This window comes from Hyperolius riggenbachi, chromosome 1 (assembly GCF_040937935.1).
Source record: "Hyperolius riggenbachi isolate aHypRig1 chromosome 1, aHypRig1.pri, whole genome shotgun sequence".
Taxonomy (NCBI): domain Eukaryota; kingdom Metazoa; phylum Chordata; class Amphibia; order Anura; family Hyperoliidae; genus Hyperolius; species Hyperolius riggenbachi.
The window spans coordinates 341,644,291-341,667,599 of record NC_090646.1 but is presented as its reverse complement, the minus strand read 5'-3'; the positions used below and the strand labels follow the sequence as shown (position 1 = coordinate 341,667,599).

General features: G+C 45.0%; 1 protein-coding gene across 5 annotated transcripts in view; it reads right to left on the bottom strand.

Annotated features, from left to right (window-relative positions):
• Positions 1–23,309, bottom strand: part of PWWP3A (PWWP domain containing 3A, DNA repair factor) — a 60,155-nt gene that overhangs the window by 5,297 nt on the left and 31,549 nt on the right. For all 5 annotated transcript variants that reach the window (XM_068234000.1, XM_068233998.1, XM_068233999.1 and 2 more), the window contains 4 exons: positions 13,536–13,615; positions 13,056–13,141; positions 3,285–3,345; positions 67–142 (listed from right to left, as the gene is read on the bottom strand). In XM_068234000.1, coding sequence (XP_068090101.1) covers positions 67–142; positions 3,285–3,345; positions 13,056–13,141; positions 13,536–13,615 — 303 coding nt within the window. The remainder of the gene's footprint in view (positions 1–66; positions 143–3,284; positions 3,346–13,055; positions 13,142–13,535; positions 13,616–23,309) is intronic.

Genomic DNA, 23,309 nt, shown 5'->3' with positions numbered 1-23,309 from the left:
CTGCTGTCGTGCGTGTGTACGCACCTTTACATAGAAGTTTCATGTAATGAGGTTGGGGGAACTCACCTAACCGAATTCTGTAGTCACATATTAGAGCCTCACACCAGTCAACAGACTTCCCGTAATCTTTGCGAGCAATGGTCTTAAAAGCAGTGTACATATAGAGATATGATTAGAAAAAAATAAATAAACATACAGACATATAAAAAGGACGGATCTATGCAAATTTGCTGTAGCGTTTCTTCTGTCCCCTCACCCTCCCCAGCTTTATGTTCTCTCTTTCTAATGTAGTATATCATACATGGGCATTAGTGGCTATCCAGCTAGGACCAAGCTTGCACCATCACTCGTATTTCCTCCATTTCTTCTTTCCTTTCTTTGTCTGGGTATGTGTAGCCATCTAGTGATGACCGCACATGCACCATCAGCGGTTGCTGGTCTTCTGGGCATGCACGGTGCTTGTGCAGTTATCACTAGAGCATGTGTGCACTGCTGTGCTTCCATCACATTATATCCAGCTTATTTCCTCCCACTTCCCCTTATCAGATTACATACCCCAGTGGGGTATTTGAACATGAGCAGCAATGAAGCATCAGCCTGGCTATCCCAACACTTTCTGACTCGTCTCTGGATAAGTAGTAACATTAAGCTTTGTGGAGTCTCGGCTTGCACAGATCCTATGATTACAGTCTTTACCTAGGCAGTTGTAGCAAACCACTTTCTCCAAACAGCAGGTTAGCAGCCATTTTTGTTCTAGTCCATCTTTCCGGGATTTGTGGATCATCATTACTGGGTGCTTAGTATTCCTTAAGCTTGGCCAGCATTATTTCATATATACTTTCATAATCAGCCTTTTCTGTAATTTGTCTTCCTGTACCAAGGTCCCAGGTCATATTTATGCTACTGCAGTATTGTCAGGAATCCAGTTATTTCAAAATGTCTCTGAGTTTCTTCTCTATGACATTTTCTGGAATTCTTTGTCCCCCCACATATTATATTACAACCACATTTCATACATTTATTTCTTCTAGCATTTTCTAAAAAGGACAACTGTAGTGAGAAGAATATGGAGGCTGCCATACTTATTTCCTTTTAAACAATACCAGTTGCCTGGCAGTCCTGCTGATCTATATGGCTGCAGTAGTGCATGAATAGCACCAGAAACAAGCATGCAGATAATCTTGTCAGATCTGACAGTGATGTCAGAAACACCTGATCTGCTGCATGCTTGTTCAGGAACTATGGCTAAAATAATTAGAGGCAAAGGATCAGCAGGATAGCCAGGCAAATGTTATTGCTTAAAAGGAAATAAATATGGCAGCCTCCAGATCACTCTCGCTTCAGTTGTCTTTTAAAGCAAACCTGAACTGAAAAACCTACGAGATTATTAATTGTATGTGTAGTAGTAATTGTACACAGAACTTTCCTGGAGTCTTATGCTGGGCATACACGGTGCAATTCTGCGCCGGAATCGAGCCGCTGACTCGATGCCGGCGCGTCCCTGCTCGTCCGCGCGGATCGATTCCCACTCGTCCCTGCGGGCAGTTCCTTATCAGCCGCTCGTTTCTTCCATTGTCCGCCCGCAGGGATCGAGCGCAGAGTCGATCCGCCGCGGTGATCGGACAGGTTGAATATTATCAATCGAGCCATCAGCGGCTCGATTGATAACTATCGCGCTGTGTATGCCCAGCATTACATTCTTATTTTCAATTTAAGGGCAATAATTCTAATGTTAAGTATAAACAGCAGCTATATCAGTGTAATAAAATCTGTTTCATTCAGCTCCCATACAAAAGAGAAATTGCCCTTTGTCCTATTAGTAGAAGTTTTTGGTCAACCAGATACAAGGGTTTTAGCTTCTATTTACTTTTCAAGAGAGTAGAGAATGCATTTGACTGTTAGTCCAACTGCCTCATTCACACAAAAGGACTGGTTTGTTAATTAACCCAAGCAATAAAAAAAAAATAAAAAAAAAAAATCACAGTAACACAGAAATGATCTAAGTAGGACTGGTAAGATATACAGTATACCCATGTTTATCTCATGTCACTTCAGGTAAGCTTAAAAGCACACCTGAACGGACATGTGACATGATGAGATAAACATAGGTACATATAGTATTAGTCCTAAGAAACTGTCTGAAGTCCTTTTCTATTGCCCTGCAAGTAGCGCTGTTATGCATGTAAGTCAATTTTGCTTATAACTGCATTTCATTCATTTCCCACCCACCTCACTTTCCCCTTAATCTCGCCTTGGTCAATGTCGAATTTGCAGACATGAGTAGGCAGGCCTGCTTTGTTCCCCATTACCCTCCTATTTCCTTCTAGGAAAAGGAGTGAAATGGGCTGGGGAAGAGGAGGGAAACAGGGTGGTGTAATGTGAATTCACAAAACTTGTAAACAAAGCACCTATTTATCACCAAGGCAATTTATCTGTAGTAGGTTTGCAGTTTCAGAGCACATAAAAATAACTCAAAGACAGAACTCTTAGATGTAAACGATAACATTTAATGAATACTTACCTGCAGAATGATGGTCAAATGTCCATATGTCTTTCAGCATGATCAGATAAGTTCACAAATAGTCCTGAGGGAACCTATATGTCCTGATAGGCATCTCAGGTTTCAGAGGCCTGGGCAAAGTATGCTATCAACAAAGCTGTCACATCACGAAGCGGTTGAAATTAGGGCGTTAGCTCCCTTTTATACCCATAAAGACAAAAACAAAGCCCTAGCCAATCCTAAGTGGTCTTCGGGCAGCTTTCCTTATAAGGCTATGGTCATCTGCCCAGCAAGGTATACATGTAATGTTCCATATAAGGAATTTGTTGGTAGTAAAGCAAATGGCTCAAGTAAAGGAATGTTAACTATTCTCATACTGGTAATGGGCCATATACAGTATGCATTAACCTGTATATACAATATCACTGGTAATTGGATGAGGCGTGATCATATCACTGATTAAAAAACTACATCATCCTAGAGCCGGGGAAGAGGAGGGAAATGGGGAGGGTGATAGGAGGGAACCTTACAGCAAGTCTTCCGCTTCCTGTCTGAAAATTTGACTATAGCCATAATTAAAATGTTTCAAGGTGAGATTACACAGGAAGTTCAGTGGAAAGTGAAAAAATTGCAATTCTAAGCAAAATTACCTTAACCTGAGGAATTAAGGCAATGTCTAGCTACTTAAAAATAATGGCTACAAACACAAGAATGACATTTTCAACAATAATTAGAATGTGAATTTCAGTATTTTACAGTCTGACATCCCACACCATAAACTTACCAGTAGTTCTTGTTTTTCTGGACAGTCGTAATGTTTCAATGTATGGAATGCAACACGGAAACTAGGTAAAAAAGGACAAGGTCATTTAGCAGCGTTTTGACAAATGATGATAAAAATTTGAGAGCACACACAAAAATAAATAAATAAATATAAATATATATATATATATATATATATATATATATATATATATATATATATATATATATATATATATATATATATATATATATATATATATATATATATATATATATATATATATATATATATATATATATATATATATATATATATATATATATATATATAACTTATGTGGAGAATTATATATAGTAAACTCAGTCCCCAGGTCCTGACAATGCACCTGTATAATAATAATAATAATAATCAGGACTGCGGAGTCAGAGTCGTGATTAAAATGCAACGACTCCTAATAAATTTAAACTGTAAAAAAAAAAAAAAAAAAAAAAAAACATTTTCTATTTCTCAGATAATAGTCATCATGAATAATTTGTATATACAGTAAAAGCAGTGCTAAGTCCCCAAAATTATGCATTTTGGTGTTAACTTGACACGTGTAACTTATCAGCTCCTGTACCAATTCTACATGATTTTGAAACTCCCTTTGCTCATACAATCAATTAATTTGATGTTATTAAATTTGGAGTTGGCGATCACAAATGTAGTTTTACAATAGTACTATAATCTACACACACTCCTTGCAGGGCTGTCGTGAATCCACTGAGAATCTTGAGCACATTGAACGCAGAAGTGTTGTCCATCACCCATAAACCTGTTTCAGATCATGTGATCAATGTGTGATGGATGTTCTTTGTTCGTGTCTGCACCCTCTGCATGTACTCTTACCAGAATCAGAATAGATTTTATTCGCCAAGTACACGATCATACAAGGAATTGTTGTTGGCACTACAGAGCAGCAAACCTTCATGGACAGGAACATAAATATGATTGACAGGAACATAAATATGATTGACAGCATACATATAATTACACATAGACTATAGGATACGATTTTAGGAGTACAACAATACACTGGGTGAATGCCCTAAACAAGCAGTTTTACAGCATCCACTATGCAATATGCAGTATGCGGCGCAGCCCAGATAACAGTTAGCGTGTCTCAGGGATGGAGGAGGGGGCCGCTGAGTTGAGGGCCTGGACAGCTTGGGGGAAGAAAGAGTTCCTGTGTCTGGAGGTCTTGGTGGAGATAGTTCTGAGGCGGTGCCCCAGTGGGAGAAGATTGAGGTAGCGGTTGCCAGGGTGGAAGCGATCTTTTGCAATCCTGGTTGCTCTGGAAAGCAGTCTGTAGTGGTGCAGTAGCTCTAGGGATGGCAGGGAGGTACCTATCTTCTCTGCAGATTTGATAACTCTCTGTAGTTTGTGTTAGTCCCTGGCGGAAGCTCCAGGGTACCACACAATGATGGAGGAGCAGAGAACCGACTCGATGGTGGAGGAGTAGAAACGGGTCAGAAGGGCGCGGGACATGCCAAACCTTTTTAGCTCACGCAAAAAGAACAGCCGTTGTTGGGCTTTTTTTGCAGTCTGGAGGAGTTGCCATCCCACCTTAGATCACTAGAGATGGTGGTGCCTAGGAGGCGAGCGCTGGTGACCCTGGAGACCTCAGAGCCCTCAATGAGCACCGGTGGGAGGACAGGTTTTTTTTCCTAAAATCAATGTTAGTTCAACAGTTTTAGCTGCATTGAGGACAAGCTTGTCGGCCTTGCACCAGTTGCAGATCCTTTCTATCTCCTGGTGGTAGGCTTGTTCACCAAGGACTAGTTTTGATTTCTACAACAACTCTACAGCTATATCCTAAGTTTAAAGGGACCCTGAGCAGTGCCAAAAAAGGAAATCTGGACTTACCTGGGGCTTCCTCCACCCCCTGTAGCCTGCGAGATCCCTTGGCATCCTCTTGGTCTCCTCTGCGGTCCCGCTGGTGGCTCTAGTAATTCGCATTAGTGTCCCGCGCTCTAAAATCACACTAGTCGCCGCATGTTTCCTGCGGGGTTCAGTCTTTAGAGAACCGCGCATACGCAGAAAGCTCACGGCTACTGGTGTGAAGGTGTGACGGGTGCATGCCTGGGGCACACATGCTCAACTTCAGCCGAAGTCACCGGATTACCGGAGCCACCAGTGGGACAGCAGAAGGGACCAAGAGGATGCTGGGGCATCTCGCGGGTACGGGGGGCTGGAGGAAGACCCAGGTAAGTCCAGATTTCCTTTTTTTGACACTGCGCAGGGTCCCTATAAAATGCATCTCTGGTGCACATAAAAAACACAGAGGTATGCGAATGCTTAAAAGTTAGAATGCCCCAACACATTGGGCAACATTCACAAAGCTTTGGGCGGTAAAGAAAAAAAAACACCATGGCTGGGAAATCCAGAATGCAGTACTTTTCATATTTTTTTAAGCATTCACAAAGATTTACAAAAAGGTGTGTTAAACGTTCGGTAATTTACTGAAAAAGACCTGTGCGGTAACAGTTACGTGCTGTTCTCCCACTGACTGACGCCATTACAATAGTAAAAGGTATTCCCAAATCCCTTCAGATGTACACGTTATAATCTGGGCTGTGGAGTCAGGAGTCGGAGCAATTTTGGGTACCTGGAGTTGGTGGATTACATAAATTGAGGCGTTAGATGATTTTTGTACCAATTCCACAGCCCTGGTAAGAAATAGCAAAGGAGTCAGAGCCATTTTGGGTACCTGTAGGTTTCATAAACTGATTAGTCAGACTCAGATGATTTTTGTACAAACTCCACAGTCCTGGTTATAATAATGTTTGTTCTACTCCTTCTGAATCTATTAGCCTTTATTAGAATTTTATCCAATAGCCACAGTTTAGATGAATTCTCAATAAATATTACACATGGCTGTTCCTATTGGCTCTCTGCTTCTGTCACTCATGGGATATTGTACCTTGAGGCTGCTTACACACTAAGACGTTACAGGCGCACGTTAGTGCAGCCTGTAACGCTCCCCAACGCACAGCAATGTAACACAAGTGGGCTGTTCACACAGCCCACGTTGCGTTACATGTAACGCTGCACGTTCTTAAGAAAGTGAAGCATGCTACGGCGTTAGAGCGGCTTAAGCCGCGTTAGACTGTCTGCACATGCGCAGTCATGTTGGGGAGGAGCGGAGAGCGGCCAGGCACATGGCTAATTAATATTTACTGCACGTTGTGATGTGCAGTGTTTACTTCCTGGAGCGGCCGCTCTGTGCGGTGATTAGCCGGCGGGACCACGTGATGCCGCATGTGCACAAGAGTACGCATCACGGACGCCAGAGTGAGCTGCACAACGCGGCTCACTCTGACGTCCACAACGAAGAGCACCAGGCGTCGCGTTAGGTGCACGTTATGCGACCTTAACGTGGCACCTATTGCAATGTCTTAGTGTGCAAGTAGCCTGAAGGCATGCGGAAGCTGGTTTTCACCACATCAAAGCTGCCAGTAATTAGGGAGCTGAGCCTTACTGCATCTTCTAATCTTTGCGAATTCACATTTTACTGACGTGTTGAGGTATTTACAGCAGAAGTCGATAATTTACCTCACTGCTCGGTAATTTCAGCTTGCCATGCGGTAACAGCCTTAGTGAATTGACATTTCACTAAATTAGCTGTTTTCTGCATCATCGCATGCAGTAATGCTTTGTGAATGCTGGCCATAGTTTGTTTTATAAGATACTCTGGAAATCCGTATCAGCTGGGTTCTGCTGTATAGCTCCACTTCCCTGCAGAAAAATGACTCTGGCCTTTTCTATATCAGATATAGACAAGGTAGAGGCCTTTTTCTGCAAGGTGGCAGAGCTAGATGGCAAAATCTGGATGATATGGGGCTTCGGTGAATCTCATTCAGACAACGTTCTGGCCCTTCCACGTTAACAATAACAGGCCAGGATGGAAAACAGGGCAGAGTGTAAGCTTCCTGACCAGGAACTTCATTTTGTTGGCAAAAGCAGATTGCATCATAATGTAGCTTTGAAATTCCTAAGCTTTTGCAGGTATAACAAGACTTTCAATCAACAAGATTGTTATATGCAAATTAGTCAGAAGATGATTTTTCTACCAACTTCAATATCTGTTGATAATAATGAAAATAGTATTTTATAGCACTTTTCTCCCTGCAAATTTACAGCGCTGTGAACCTGCGTTCTGCAGTCTCTAAGGCCCAGGAAAAGAGGAGGATTTTAGCCTTTTCTTAAAGCTGTCCAGAGATGGGGCCTCTTGAATTGATTATGGAAGAGAGTTACGTAGAATAGGGGCAGCATGGAAAAAGGCCCGTGCACCAGTATATACCATATTTTTCGGACCATAAACCGCTCTGGACTATAAGATGCAAGTTTAGAGGACAAAAACAAAGGGAAAAAAAAAAATACTAAACCAGGTGCATCCATGGTGCAGGGGCATCTTATGGACCTTCGTCCCCCCACCCCCTAATTATGTCCCCTTGTGTCCTCCTCTGTCCCCCTGTGCCCAGTGTCCCCATCCTCTTTCCCGGTGTCCTCCGATGTTCCCGTACCCCTCTCCCTAGATCCGTCTCTGTCCTCATGCACATATTTACATAGCTACCATGCCGTCGGCCGATCCAAGGTAGTAAGCTTTGGGGAGCAAACTACCAATCAGGCGCTCCGCTGCCCCAGACTTCCAATCACTGCTCCCTGCTCGCTTTTTAATAGGATCCGATGGTCTTGACTGCGTGACCACGGCTCTGTCATTGGAACTAATCACTGCACTCCCTGCTACTGAGTGCAGGGATTGGTCCCAATGACTGACCCGTGGTCCTGCCATAGAGACCATTGGCTCCTATTAAAAAGCTAGCAGGGCTAGCTACAGAGAACCAGAGATGAAGCATCCTCTTGTATTTTACCTTATAAATCAGTGGGAACATGACAGTAAACACCTAATCTGCTCTTTGTTACATTGTTCTCTGTTTAATTTGCATGTTATCACCTCTAAGAGCGTTTACAGCCAGCGTTCAGGGCTTGGTGTTAAACGCTCCCATTCAAGTGAATGGGAGCGTTTGTACCAAGCTTTCAAGCGCGTTTACACAAACGCGGCGTTTGGGTCCCGATTTTCTCTGGCGTTCAAGGAGCCCCTGGAAGCTACATGTAGCTTCCAGGGGAGGTTAACCGCGACGGCTAATGTCCCCCTAGGGGAAGAAAAAACGCGACCGCATCCAAACGCACACGAACGCTGCTGAACGCGACGCCAGCAAACGCAACGCCTCCAAACGTCCGTCTGAACCAGCCCTAAGGGCTGGTTCAGACGGACGTTTGGAGGCGTTGCGTTTGCTGGCGTCGCGTTCAGCAGCGTTCGTGTGCGTTTGGATGCGGTCGCGTTTTTTCTTCCCCTAGGGGGACATTAGCCGTCGCGGTTAACCTCCCCTGGAAGCTACATGTAGCTTCCAGGGGCTCCTTGAACGCCAGAGAAAATCGGGACCCAAACGCCGCGTTTGTGTAAACGCGCTTGAAAGCTTGGTACAAACGCTCCCATTCACTTGAATGGGAGCGTTTAACACCAAGCCCTGAACGCTGGCTGTAAACGCTCTGCAAACGTCCGTCTGAACCAGCCCTAAGCAGTCGGTCTGGCTTTGCTACAGAATAATTATAGCTGAGACTGTGTTCTTTGCTGTCTTCAAGTCCAAGCCTGCCCCCTGCTGGCTTTGCTCAGGAATCATTTTAGCTGAGTCATTATAGCAAAGCCAGACTCAATGCTCAGTCCGGGATTCTTATCTCAGCTAGATAACAGACACTTTTAGCAGTGAGGATGGAACAGAGAGCATGGTAAATGTTTTCTCTAATGTTCCCACTGATTTCTATGGTAAAATACATAAGGGTGCTTCGTCTCTGGTTCACTTTAAAGAAAAACTCCAACCTAGAATTGAACTTTATCCCAATCAGTAGCTGATACCCCCTTTTACATGAGAAATAAAATGTTTTTTACAAACAGACCATCAGGGGGCGCTGTATGACTGATTTTGTGCTAAAACCCCTCCCACAAGAAGCTCTGAGTACCGCGGTACTTTTGGCAGTTTGTTACAATGTAAGGCCCGGTTCACATTAGCGGTTGTTTGCCAAACGGACCGGATGACCTGACCGGATCCGGACCGGATCCGGATCGGAACCGTACGGTTCTGATCCGGATCCGATCCGGTCAGGTTGCATCAGGTGGTAATCAGGATGCGATCCGGATCCGTTTGGCAAAATATACGTAAAAAAAAAAAAAAATGTTGGGGTCTGGGAGGTCAGCAGAAGGGGGACCTGTGGAATCAGGCCCTCTGCTGTTTAGCACTCACCTCCACCTCCGACATGCTGCCAACATCCTGCCAACACCTCCAGCTCGTGCTGCTCCACTCCAAAATGCTTGCCCATGTGTCCCCAGCCAATATCGCCGCAAAAATCCGCATAGGAAGTGGGGTAGAAGATCCGGATTTCTCAGCCAGTGTGTTGTGCGGCCTCCGGTTCCCATTTGTTTGTATTGGCCGGATGGTGCAGTCCGGCTCCGCCCCGGATACGGCTGCCGGAGGGGCCGGATGAAAAAATAGCGCATGTTGGAACGGAGGCCGGAGTCCGGATCCGGCCCGGATCCGGTCCGGCTCCGGTTCTGCAGAACGGACCCATGTGAACGGACGCATAGGCTTTAATTGCTATGCCGTGCGTCCGTTCCGTCCGTTCTGCAGGCGGTGCGGCTCCGGCACGGCGATTCCGGAGGGCCACCGCAAGTGTGAACCGGGCCTTACAAGGTTCACAGACAGGAATTAGCGGTTTACAGCTGTCTCTAACAGCCAAAACAGCTAGCAGCAGCTACATAACCTGCCCACAGTAACAATGTCACCATGTAATACATGTCAGAATGTAAATCGGGGAGAGGAAAGATTTTACAATGAGCAAACACTGACTAAATCATTTATACATATTTATGGTAAAAAATGAAGCACTTTTTTTTACTACATTATTTTCACTGGAGTTCCTCTTTAACAAGAGCTTTTAAAATCACAAGTGCTTAGAAAAAGCTCTTGCCTCTAGGTATACATGTTGCATATTACCCCAACATTTGTTTCCTCCTTATTACTTTAGAGACTGTAAGCTCACAAGGCCAAGGCTCTCTCCCTATTTTGTGTCTTGGAATTTGTTATACATTTTATTCATCATGTTACATTTGTCACTGTAATTACTATGTCTACCAATGTCGATATTTTGTACATACCATTGTCTGCATTACTATGTAACTCATGTTTGTTTCTTACTCTGTACAGCAAAACTAAATATGCCGACTCTTTATAAACCAATAATAACATAGTGCAACCTCCCCATTATCCAGCACCAACAGGGATTGGCTGATGCCAGATGAGTGTGCTTTCTGGGTGCTTGAGACTCAATGTTATAAATAGACCTATCTAAAAAAAAAAAAAAAAAAAAAAAAAGCCAGTACTATAAGTCACTCTATATACATTACAAACTCTAAATTAATGATGAAATACAGTAAACAAAACAAATGGAGACAAAAATACGGACGTAACAACGTAACAGAGGCAGGTTACTCTATAAAGTAGTGTAAGAGTAGCTCTATGCATACTACCTCCCCCCCTGCTTAAAAGTAAATAGCGGAAGCGTGGCTTACCTTCCTAGCATTTCCAGCGCCGACCCCAGGCTGGTTTTCTCCACTCCCAGCTGGTCTCCTCCGCTCGCTGTAAAAGAATAGCAGCAGAGCGGCTTACCTCAGCCGGCTATTCCAGCGCCTGTGATCTGTAGACCTCTCCTCTGTAATGTGGCTTCCTCTAGTGAAGGCTTGTTGATCGCGTCATCAGGAACTCATTGTGCCATCAGTCGCACCGTTAAGGAAGATGGCGCCTTAATTGACAGCCATGATCACAGGATTCTGGCTTTTTCTTGTTTTTCTTCCCTTTTCCCTACCAATTCACCTGGTTTTCCCCCTGAAAGGGTGTAGTGTGGTCCAGTGTAGCCTGGTACATTGGTGCGGGTTATGGGGAGTCCAGGACCTGGAGTTTTTTTCCACCTCCGCCGCTGCCTGGGTCTGTTGTCTGTGGTACAGAGCTTGTGGAGTCCACCACTGCTACCCGCTGCTATCAGGGCTCCACTGTGGTAGGACACCACGCTGACCGGGAAACTTTTTTATTCCTTGCTGGATGAAGGCTCCATCCATCCATTGGCTGCAACTGCTCCGCGGCAGCAGGAACACCTCTGGCTCAGCCCCTCCATGATGCCACCGCAGGTGGACACTTCTGTGACAGCCAGATTATCTGGACCAGCCCTGCTGAATGCTGCTCCGGAGTCCAGACCCACCACAGAAATGAACACTACTGCACCTTTCGAACTGGAACATCTTGGCCAGCACTGCCAGATGTCAGCAATCGGGATTCTCAGCCATTACCACAGGTTTCTTTCATGAAGAACTGGGTTATCACCGCTGAACCTTCGCCTCCCTGTCCCCCTCCCCCCATTTCTCCTTAGGGATGACAGATGATTGCCAAGTGCGACTGGTGGCGCTGTAGTATGGCAGCCTCAGCTCTCGAGTTTTGGACATTATCGCCCCCCCATCCTTCCAGAACCTGTATGAGCCAAAATCAATTCTGGGTGCAACCCCCCGTTTGTACTTGGCAAAATAAATTATTTTGATTCTGAAACAGGGAGCGAAGGGGACATGGAGGAGGGAGGAACAGGGGGAGACAAGGGGGTACCAAGAGGAGACACAGGGGGAGCATCAGGGGACACAGGGGGACCAGGAGGTGACAAAGCGGGACCAAGGCAAGACACAGGGGGACATTCCGGGACAAAGGAGTACAGAAGCAGACACAGGAGGACGCAGATTGGGAGAGAACATCTACAAGATGCTCCGGGAACCTAGACGCACCAGGTTTAGTATATTTTTCCCCCTGGTTTTTGCCCTCTAAAGCTAGGTGTGTCTTATATTCTGGAGCGCCCTATATTCCCGAAAAATAAGGTAATTGTATGCAGGTTGAAAATGAACCAAACATATCTCTACCGCAGCTTCATTCGTTTGGTCTGTTTTTAAGCTGCATAAATAATTTGCAGAATTCTCCATCAACTCAGAATTATTTGCACCTCACTGACCATCCCTAAGGAGGAGTAATATTTAAATATTTCCTTCTTTACAGCAGTGGTCCTCAAACTAAGGGCTGTGGGTCGAATGCGGCCCCCCGAGGTTTTTTTGTTTTTTTACTGGCCCCCCACTCACAAAATGTATCACTTATAGGTGCGGTCTACTACATCTTTAAATATTGGTGTCTTGCATATAGAATAGCACTGCTGGCACCACTCATCCACATATTGTACAAGCCAGCAAGCAGTCATTCGCTGGCTTCCAATCCAATTCTGCATCAGGTGACACTGCTGTCCAATTGGATGACAAGTTACCCCCTGAGTAGGCCTCGCTATCTGGTGAAAAGGAGTTTTGTTTTTTTACTATCTGCACATGCTGTATTGGGGGCATAAAATTTGCACATGCTGTGTTGGGGGCATACTATTTGCTTTGGTTAAATGGGAACAAAAGGGCTGCGCGTGTTAACAGTTAATAGTTTACCTAGGTTCAATGTAATGTTTTCTACATCACATTATGTATACTCCGGCCCCCCATTAGTTTGAAGTAAGTTGACCCAGCTCTTGACCGAAAAAGTTTGGGGACCCCTGCTTTACAGCATTTTCTTTCAGAAAAACAATAGTCCTACATCGCTACACAAACCTTACAAACATTGTACACCTTACCTCTGCTTTTTAGTATTTGGATCAGAAAGACACTCCTCCACAAATATTATTCCAGCCCTCTTTTTCTTATCATTTACATTCTTCACCTATCATGAGTGATGAAATAATTTGTAAACATAATTATAGTAATCAGTGCAAATTATTCTTAAAGTGTACCCAGAGCTTAGATAAAAGTAAAAGTTTTATACATACCTGGGGCTTTCTCCAGCCCCATGCGCACAGATCGCTCCCACATGTCGTCCTCAGTCTTCTCCCTCTTCGGTACATGGTCCCGCCAGAGAGATACATAGAGGGCGCACTTCTCTTGTGCAGACTGGCTGAAGTTACAGGACCCGGTACCGAAGAGGGAGAAGACTGAGGACGGCGGCATAGGAGCAATCCGTGCGTATGGGGCTGGAGGAATCCCCAGGTATGTATAAAACTTTTACTTTATTTAAGCTCTGGTACACTTTAAACAGAAGGGACACTTAAAAAGCATACCAATGATGGCCAGAAGGGGTATCGCTGATATTTACACCAGACAAAGGTCCCAGGAGAAAATGTGCTTGGTTCTGTAAGACCTAAAATGAAAAAGACAAAATATTTTTTTTTTCACATTTAGCTTACATTCAATGTGCATACAGTAATGCTAGCATCCCCATTTTGTAACACTGCCTGATAGCATTGATTACTATTGTGATTTGAGCACTTTACATTTTGTATTGGAGTTTGACACCCCTGCTTTTTGCTTTTATTTACCAAAGTACAAATATTTATTAGGGCTTATTTATACATAATTTTTTTTTATTTTTTTTTAGATTGCAAAGTGGGCCGAAATTGAACACTGGGACAAAGTTGCAGGCCACTCAAGGTCTAGTGGCCCTCTCCTCCCTTAAAATTTCCCTGGTGTCTAAAGCCCTCCCCCTCCCCTTTACAGTTCCCTGGTGTTTAATACATCCTCCCTCCCCTATACAGTACTCTGGTGTCTAGTGGCCTCCTCCTTCCCCTAAACAGTTCCCTGTTTTGTAGTGGTTCCGTCTTGCACCCGTAGACAGTTCCCTGGTGACCTCCCTCCATACAATTCCCTTGTGTAATCTAGGGCTCCATCCCCAAAATAGCTTCCCTGGTGGTCTAGAGAGAGCCAAACATAATACAAAGTGGAGAAGCCCTTTGGGGGCCAAATGCAATGGCTCGGAGAGCCAGGATTTGACATGTATGGCATAAAGGAATGTTTGAATAGTATTTACAAACCTTGAGTACTCCTAACAAATACACATTCACTGGCCACTTTATTAGTTGGAGCTATTTAGTAGCTTCTTAAAGGACAACTAAAGTGAGAAGAATATGGAGGCTGCCATATTTAACAATACCAGTTGCCTGACAGCTTTGCTGATCTATTTGGCTGCAGTAGTGTCTGAATATCACCAAAAACAAGAATGTGGCTAATCTTGTCAGATCTCACAATGTCAGAAAACATCTGATCTGCATATGCTTGTTCAGGGTTTATAGCTAAAAATATTAGAGCACACAATGTCTAAATGAGACAAGCCCTATAGGTAAAGGTAAAAGGTCGGCTATGGACAATACTGACACCCACCCTTACTTATGGGTGGTTGCCATACAACCAATTGGTTTATATATTGAGGTGTACCTCGACCTTTTACCTTTACCTATAGGGCTTGTCTCATTTAGACATTGTGTGCGTATGTATTTCCCTGGTATTTCCTTTTCGGCTAGTGTGTGATAAAAATATTAGAGGCAGGATCAGCAGGATAGCCAGATAACTCAACAGACAACTGCTATTGCTTAAAAGGAAATAAATATGGCAGCCTTCATATCCTTCTCACGTCGGGCAGGTGTCCCTTATCACAAACTGATAATCAGCAAATCACATGGCAGTAGCTCAATGCATTTAGGCATCTAGATGCGACAAAGAAAAGTTAACAGAATCGGGACTGGAAAGAAAAGCGATTTAAGTGGCTATAAACATAGCATGCTTGTTGGTGCCAGGTCTAGTATTTCACAGACTGCTGATCTACAGGAATTTACACACACAACCAACTATAGGACATGGGGGACAGTTTCTTGGCACACTGTAGCCTGTGGCATTTTAAACCATGCTCAATTGGTATTAAAGCTAAGTACTCTCCTCACAATGCAAGGAAATGGATCCAGTGACGTCGCCCTGACGACCAGCGCTCCGCCGATCCATCTTTCGGCCGGCGGGTATGCACAATGTTACAAGATAGGTGTGATGAGACAAGCGATCGCGGTACTTTGTGCAGGAGACGCTGGGGATCTTAAAGATCTGTGACGGTTATTGCTAATCGGCATTCACGTGATCGTTCGTCTGTACCCATGTCGCAAGATCATGTAAAGAACTGCTCGTCGCTCAAAAACAATTGCTGGTAGTGAGGAAAATCGTCAAAACAATCGAGAGGTGGTACAGGCCTTAAAGGGAAGGTTCAGGGAGGGTGGGTAAAAAATAAAAATCAATTTCCACTTACCTGGGGCTTCCTCCAGCCCGTGGCAGGCAGGAGGTGCCCTCGCCGCCGCTCCGCAGGCTCCCGGTGGCCGACCCGACCTGGCCAGGCCGGCTGCCAGGTCGGGCTCTTCTGCGCTCCAAGGCCCGGAACTTCTGCGTCCCACGCCGGCGCGCTGACGTCATCGGACGTCCTCCGGGCTCTACTGCGCATGCGCAGTAGTTCTGCGCCTGCGCAGTAGAGCCCGGAGGACGTCCAATGACGTCAGAGCGCCGGCGTGGGACGCAGAAGTTCCGGGCCTTGGAGCGCAGAAGAGCCCGACCTGGCAGCCGGCCTGGCCAGGTCGGGTCGGCCACCGGGAGCCTGCGGAGCGGCGGCGAGGGCACCTCCTGCCTGCCACGGGCTGGAGGAAGCCCCAGGTAAGTGGAAATTGATTTTTATTTTTTACCCACCCTCCCTGAACCTTTCCTTTAAATACTGTTGCTGATCATTTCCACCCTTTATGACCACAGTGAACAAGTCTTCTGATGGCTACACCCAGCAGGATAATGCACAGCATCACAAAGCTCACATTACATCACACTGGTGTCCTGTACATGACAATGAGGTCACTGTACTGCAATGGCCTCCACAGTCACCAGATCTCAATCCAATAGAGCACCTTTGGGATGTGGCAGAACAAGAAATTCACATCATGGATGTGCACTTGACAAATCTGCCGCAACTGTGTGATGCAATCATGTAGGTTTGCTGCGGTATACTGCAATTTGACTGTGCATGCTAATTGTGGTTCACCGGTTTTCAGTTGCGGCACGCACAAACAGCGGCGGGGGTGGGACGCAGCGGCTGGCACACACAAATATTCACTTCGCTGGATCCATCACGCTGTTACAGGGAGATGGAAACAAAGAACAGGAAGAAGTACACACACAATGGATCCAGCGAAATGAGTAATTGTTTATCTCCGCCTCCGTTCGTGCACCTGCCGATGCGTCCCACCCGTGCCGCTGCATTCCCGACCACATGGCTAACTATACTGGGGGCACCAATTCCTGGCTATCTATACTGCGGGCACCTATAGCTGGGTAACTATACTGGGGGCATCTATTCCTGGCTACTTACAATGGGGCACCTATTCCTGGCTACCTACACTAGGGGCTAGAACTGGAAGGAGGAAGACGTACACACACAATGAATCCAGCAAAGAGACTATTTGTTTACCCTCGCAGCTATTCGTGCTCCTGCCACTGTGTCCCACCCTCCTTCACCAGGCCATCTACAGCGGCCGCGCCTATTCCTGGCCATCTACAGCGGCCGCGCCCATTCCTGGCCATCTACAGCGGCCGCGCCCATTCCTGGCCATCTACAGCGGCCGCGCCCATTCCTGGCCATCTACAGCGGCCGCGCCCATTCCTGGACATCTACAGCGGCCGCGCCCATTCCTGGACATCTACAGCGGCCGCGCCCATTCCTGGACATCTACAGCGGCCGCGCCCATTCCTGGACATCTACAGCGGCCGCGCCCATTCCTGGACATCTACAGCGGCCGCGCCCATTCCTGGCCATCTTCAGCGGCCGCGCCCATTCCTGGCCATCTTCAGCGGCCGCGCCCATTCCTGGCCATCTTCAGCGGCCACGCCCATTCCTGGCCATCTTCAGCGGCCACGCCCATTCCTGGCCATCTTCAGCGGCCAAACCTATTCCTGGCCATCTACAGCGGCCAAACCTATTCCTGGCCATCTATAGAGGCCGCACCTATTCTTGGCTATGTATCCTGGCCGCAGCTATTCTTTGCCATCTATCCTGATAACCTATACTGGCTGCATGTATTCCTGGCTACCTATACTGGCTGCACCTATTCCTCGCCATCTATACTGGCTGCACCTATTCCTGACTACCTATACTGCGGGGCACCAATTTCTGGCTACCTATACTGTGGGTACCTATTCTTGGCTACTTACACTGCGGTCACCTATTACTGGCTACCTATACTGGGGGCACCTATAGCTGGCTACCTATACTGGGGGTACCTATGCCTGGCTACCTATACTGAAGGCACCTATCCCTGACTACCTATACTGGGGCACCCCTATTCCTGGCTACCTACGGTATACTGGGGCACCTATGCCTGGCTACCTACACTGTGGGCACCTATTCCATGCTACCAATACTAGGGGCACCTTTTACTGGCTGCCTATACTGGGACACCTATTCTTGGCTACCTATTCCTCGCTATTTATACTGGGGTCACCTATACCTAACTAACTATACTGGAGGCACCTATATACCTGGCTACCATACAAGGGGGGTGAGGGAGTGGAGCTCTGTAAAAACAGCGCTGGAGGTTTGGGCGCAGCCGCCATAGATCATAATAATTATTGCTATAGCGGTGTTCAGTGAGTAATTTGGGAGCTGACAAAAGACAGAGCACGAATTACTATAAAAACTCTAATTCGGCCGCCAGCAACAGCTGGAAGCCGAATTACATCTTTCACCACTTTCCATGGTGACCGGGAGGGGAAATAGTATTTACCACCACCAGGACTTTAAGCAGGAGCAGGCTGAGCCATTTTGCAGCTTTACCCTAGAGTCGGGGACACATTTTTTTAATGTAAGGGGGCGGCCCAGGTCCAAATAATTGTGCAATACTGTATGCTGTGTTTTTTTTTTTTTTTTTTTACATACCGTGAATATTCATACTGTTGCAACCCTAACATCAAGTCAATATGGACCAAAATCTCAGAGGAAGGTTTCCAACACCTTGTTGAATCTATGCAATAGAGAATTGAAGCAGTTCTGAAGGCAAAAAGAGTACTAGTAAGATGTACCCAATACCGTGTTTCCTTAAAATAAGACAGTGTCTTATATTAATTTTAGCTCCAAAATCTGTGCTAGGGCTTATTTTCAGGGGGTGTCTTTTTTGGGGGGAAACCGTAAGGAAGAACACATGGCTATTGGTAGAACTGAACAGTAGTATTTTTGCAGACTATGGCTTCAATTCATCAAGCATTACCACATTCGGTAATGCTGAAACCAGCTGACTTAACGAAGCACTTTAGAAAATGTTAATTCATCAAAGCTGTTACCGAATGAGAAGCTGAAATGACACAGCAATGAGATAAATTACCGACATGTGCTCAACAAATGTTAATTCATCAAGGCTCCCACATTCGCTAACACATTTGGTGTTTATCTCAAGCTCTCCCCTGTCGTTACAGGCTTCGAAAGCCTTCTGTGTGAATGGTTTCATGATTAGCAGGAGCAGGCAGCCAATAGAAACAGCCCCTGTTCTCCTGCAAGTGCCGCTGATAGGTCACACAGGCTTCTCCACACAAGCTTTCAGACCCCCCCAAGCAGTGAGCAGAGAGAACGGGTCAAAATATATCCCCAGATTCCCTTCGGTGGTGTAACCCTTTCAGGCCCTGTTTGATAATGCAAAGATGCTGGTGGTGAAATCACCAAGCATGGCATTTGTAATGTCTCCAGGAAGTTCATCTACGTTGTGGCAAATAAATAAAATGTTAAGAAAGACTGATCGACAGATTCAGAGCAGCAGAGGCAGTATAAATAACAGTAACTATAACACCTTTACATCTAAAGGGATGTCTGGATGCCTTCTATTGTTATCAACTTTTAACAACACATGGACATTCCAAGCTGCTCTGCACCACTCTGCAGTTATCGAACAGCCTTTGATGAATTGAAGCCTAGTAGTTCGGTAACTTAACGAACCTCTACCACACATGGGAAAATATTGATGAATTAGCACAGTGAAGTGTAAAATACCGAATGCGGTATTTTAAGGACTGGGGTTTTGTTATCGAACACCCTTTGATGAATTGAAGCCTATGAATTTTATACAAAATGTGAATCGCACTTTACATTTGCTGATAAGAGACATAAATGATGCAGTACAATAGCGCAGAAGCTGTACTGTTTGCTGAGGTTCTAATTTCTACTCCCAGAATAATGCTGGGAATACACGATGCATTTTTGCGTTCGTTTTTGCCGTCGTTTTTCGCTTTCGATCGATTCTACTCTCGATTCACTGCTCGATTCCTCTCTCAATTCCTTATCTTTTCTTATCAATTACATTCACTTGAATGAGGAGAATCGAAACGAAAGTAGAATCGACCAGATCCAACAGGTTGGAATTTATCTATCGAACCCATCTATCTAAAGTAAAAACTTAATGTGTATTCCCAGCATTACACTGATCTAATTCAGATCTATCTAGTAAGGAGAGGACAGCCACATGCTTGAGATTCATGCCCGATTACTGCTGGCACCTATTCCTCGCTACCTATAATGCAGGCACCAATTCCTGGCTACGTATACTGTGGGCACCTATTCCTAGTTACCTATTCCTGCCACCGCTGTCTTGTCTGAACCACAAGTTGTGCAGGAGAGGCAGAGAGGACAGCTAGCATATGCAACTAAAGAAAGAGCACAAAGCACACATCTTTCTCCATACAAAATTCTGTTGAGCCTACTGTAGCAAAGTGGTGCTGACAGAAGTTCCGTTCACACACTCTCCTTCCTCACATACCGCAGCTTTCTCACCCCTTCCCACCGTCCTGGAGCAAATAACACAGATGACAGCAGCCAGTACATCACCACGGCTTTGAGAGTGAGAGGAGAGAGTGACAGCAATACTGGTAGATGGGAAGGGACAGAGGCTGACATTGTCCAGAGATGAGTCCACCCACTGCTTCATGGCTGCCTCTCTGTACTGCACTGCTGTGTCCCCGCTTCTTCCTTCTCTCTGCTGCTAGGGCTTATTTTCGAGGGAGGACTTATTGTCAGGGAAACTTGGTAAGCAGCCAGCGAGTGTATGAGTCATGGGGTACTAGACATTATCTGCAATGGAAGTGGAACCTTGGTTTGCGTGCATAATTTCCAGAAACATTCTTATAATCCAAAGAACTCTTATATCAAAGCAAATTTTCCCATAAGAATTAATGGAAACCCAGCTGATTTATTCCAAAAGTTAGTGTAAATCGTATAAAATAAAAATGTAAACAAGAATTTCACTACAACTAACATAATTCTTGCCATCTGTTGGCTCACCCCAACCTTTGTTTCTTGTGTGGCTTTAACAAGGAACTTATCCAAAATTTTGAGAATTTCATGGAAAGGTGACTTTGCACAGTCTCTACACTCAGATAAAGTGCAATTATATACAATCCTGCAGTGCCAAGGGGAGAAGAGCTATTGGCTCAGTTGTGACGACGTGACGCATGTATACTTTTTTTGCTTGTATATCAAGTCAAAAATTTCACAAAGTTTTTTGCTTGTATTGCAAAGCGCTCTTAACCACTTCAGCCTACAGCGTCGAAAATCTTAAGCATCCGAGCAATGTTCACCTCCCATTCATTCGCCAATAACTTTATCGTTACTTATCACAATTAATTGATCTATAGCTTGTTTTTTCCGCCACTAATTAGGCTTTCTTTGGGTAGTACATTTTGCTAAGAGCCACTTTACTGTAAATGCATTTTAACAGGAAGATTAAGATAGAAATGGAAAAAAAGACAACTTTACTTACGGTAACGTCTTTTCCAGTAGTCAGAAGGACAGCACCCCTGGATGAGACTTGTCTCCCTCCCAATCGTGGACAGGAACTGCAAAAGAAAGATTTGCATAACAAATAGGCAGCCATATATAAGCTACTAGCTTACCCTCAGTACTTCAGTTAATACAAAAGATGACACGGACCGGTATAAATGCCTACTTACATAATTATTATTCCACCCAAAAATAGGGCGGGTTGCAGGGGTGCTGTCCTTCTGACTACTGGAAAAGACGTTACCGTAAGTAAAGTTGTCTTTCCCAGAACGTCATTGGACAGCACCCCTGGATGAGACGATGTACCAGATATGAGATCTAGGGCGGGACCACTGCCTGCAGTACTTTTCTTCCAAAAGATAAATCTGCTGCGGCTGAGATGTTTAGGCGATAATGCCTCACAAAGGTATTGTGACTTGACCAGGTAGCAGCTCTGCATATCTGTTCTATTGATGCCCCTGACCTCTCTGCCCAGGAAGTCGATATTCCTCTTGTAGAATGAGCTCTAATTGAAGACCCTAACTGCTTCCCTTGAGCTTGATATGCCAATGTAATAGCCTGTCTGATCCATCGTGCTAGAGTCGTTTTGGACGCCTTGTTGCCTCTTTGTTTCCCAGCAAATAGAATGAACATTGCGTCAGTTTTTCTCCATGGACCTGTTCTCTCCATATATTGTATAAGACATCTCCTCACATCCAGGCAATGAAGTCTCTTTTCCTTGTCATTGTTAGGATTCTCACAAAAGGAAGGAAGGAAGATTTCTTGATTCCTGTGAAATGAGGAAACAACCTTTGGTAGAAACGCTGCATCCGTGCGTAACGTAATTCTATCTTCAGAAATGACGCAGTAGGGCTCTTTAATAGACAATGCCTGTAATTCACCTATTCTTCTAGCTGAAGTAATAGCTAGCAGGAAAATGGTTTTTAGAGTAAGAAATTTATCCGAAATCTGTGATAATGGTTCAAAAGGGGCTTCACATAACCCCTGTAAGACAGTATTTAAATCCCATGAGGGTATTCTGGACCTGATTGCTGGTTTCAGTCTCTTTAAAGCTTGGAAGAATCTTAAAATTAGATTTTCTTCTGCCAGCCGTCTTTCTAGGAATACGCTTAGAGCAGATACCTGTACCTTCAGAGTGCTTATACTAAGCCCCTTCTTGTATCCACACTGAAGAAATTCTAATACGGATTTAAGTGATGTATTGTCACAAGATCTTTCCGAGCACCATTCGTTAAACACTCTCCAGGCCTTTTGGTATATTACTCGAGTCACCTTCTTCCTACTCTGTATCAAAGTTTCTGATAATTCGTCTGAAAAGCCTTTGGACTTCAGGATGCCCCATTCAGCTTCCAGGCTGAAAGGTGAAGGCTGTTTAAACTCGGATGCCACACTGGACCCTGGGACAACAAGTGAGGTATGGGAGGAAAGACTATCGGATCTGTAACCGCTAGTGTTCTTAGTGACGTGAACCATGGTCTCTTTGGCCATAGTGGAGCTATCAGGATTACTCGAGCCTTGTCCTGAATAATCTTTTTTATTACTCGTGGTAGCAATGGTATTGGAGGAAATGCATACATCAGTAACTCTCCCCAATTGATCGAGAAGGCGTCTACTTTCCAAGGTAGGTCCTCTGGAAACAGGGCACAAAATTGTTGACATTTCGCATTCGCTCTCCTTGCAAATAGGTCTACTTCTGGGCAACCCCATTGTAACGTCACTTGCTGAAAAACTTCCAGATCTAGTGACCACTCGTTCGAGTCTAACTTCCTCCTGCTGAGGTAGTCCGCCAAGTGGTTTGAGGTTCCCTTTAAATGTATCGCAGTTAATGATAAAAGATTTCTCTCCGACCAGAATAGGATCTTTGCCGTCTTTTCCCATAAGGATTGACTCCTCGTGCCCCCTTGCCTGTTCAGGAAAGCTACAACGCTCCTGTTGTCTGTTCTTATTCTGACATGAGAATTCTCTATTAGGGGGCCGAAATGTAGTAAGGCTTGCCATACTGCTTGCAACTCTCTGTTGTTCGATGACTGTGACCTTATTGTCATATTCCATGATCCTTGAGCCGGCAGAGAATTGAAGTGGGCTCCCCAACCCCACAAACTGGCATCGGTTGTGATTGTATTCTGTTGTGGATAATTCCATAGATGACCTGGAGATAGATGATCCAGACGTTGCCACCAGATAAGGGAAGTCTTTACACTTTGTGGAATGATGATCTTCTTGT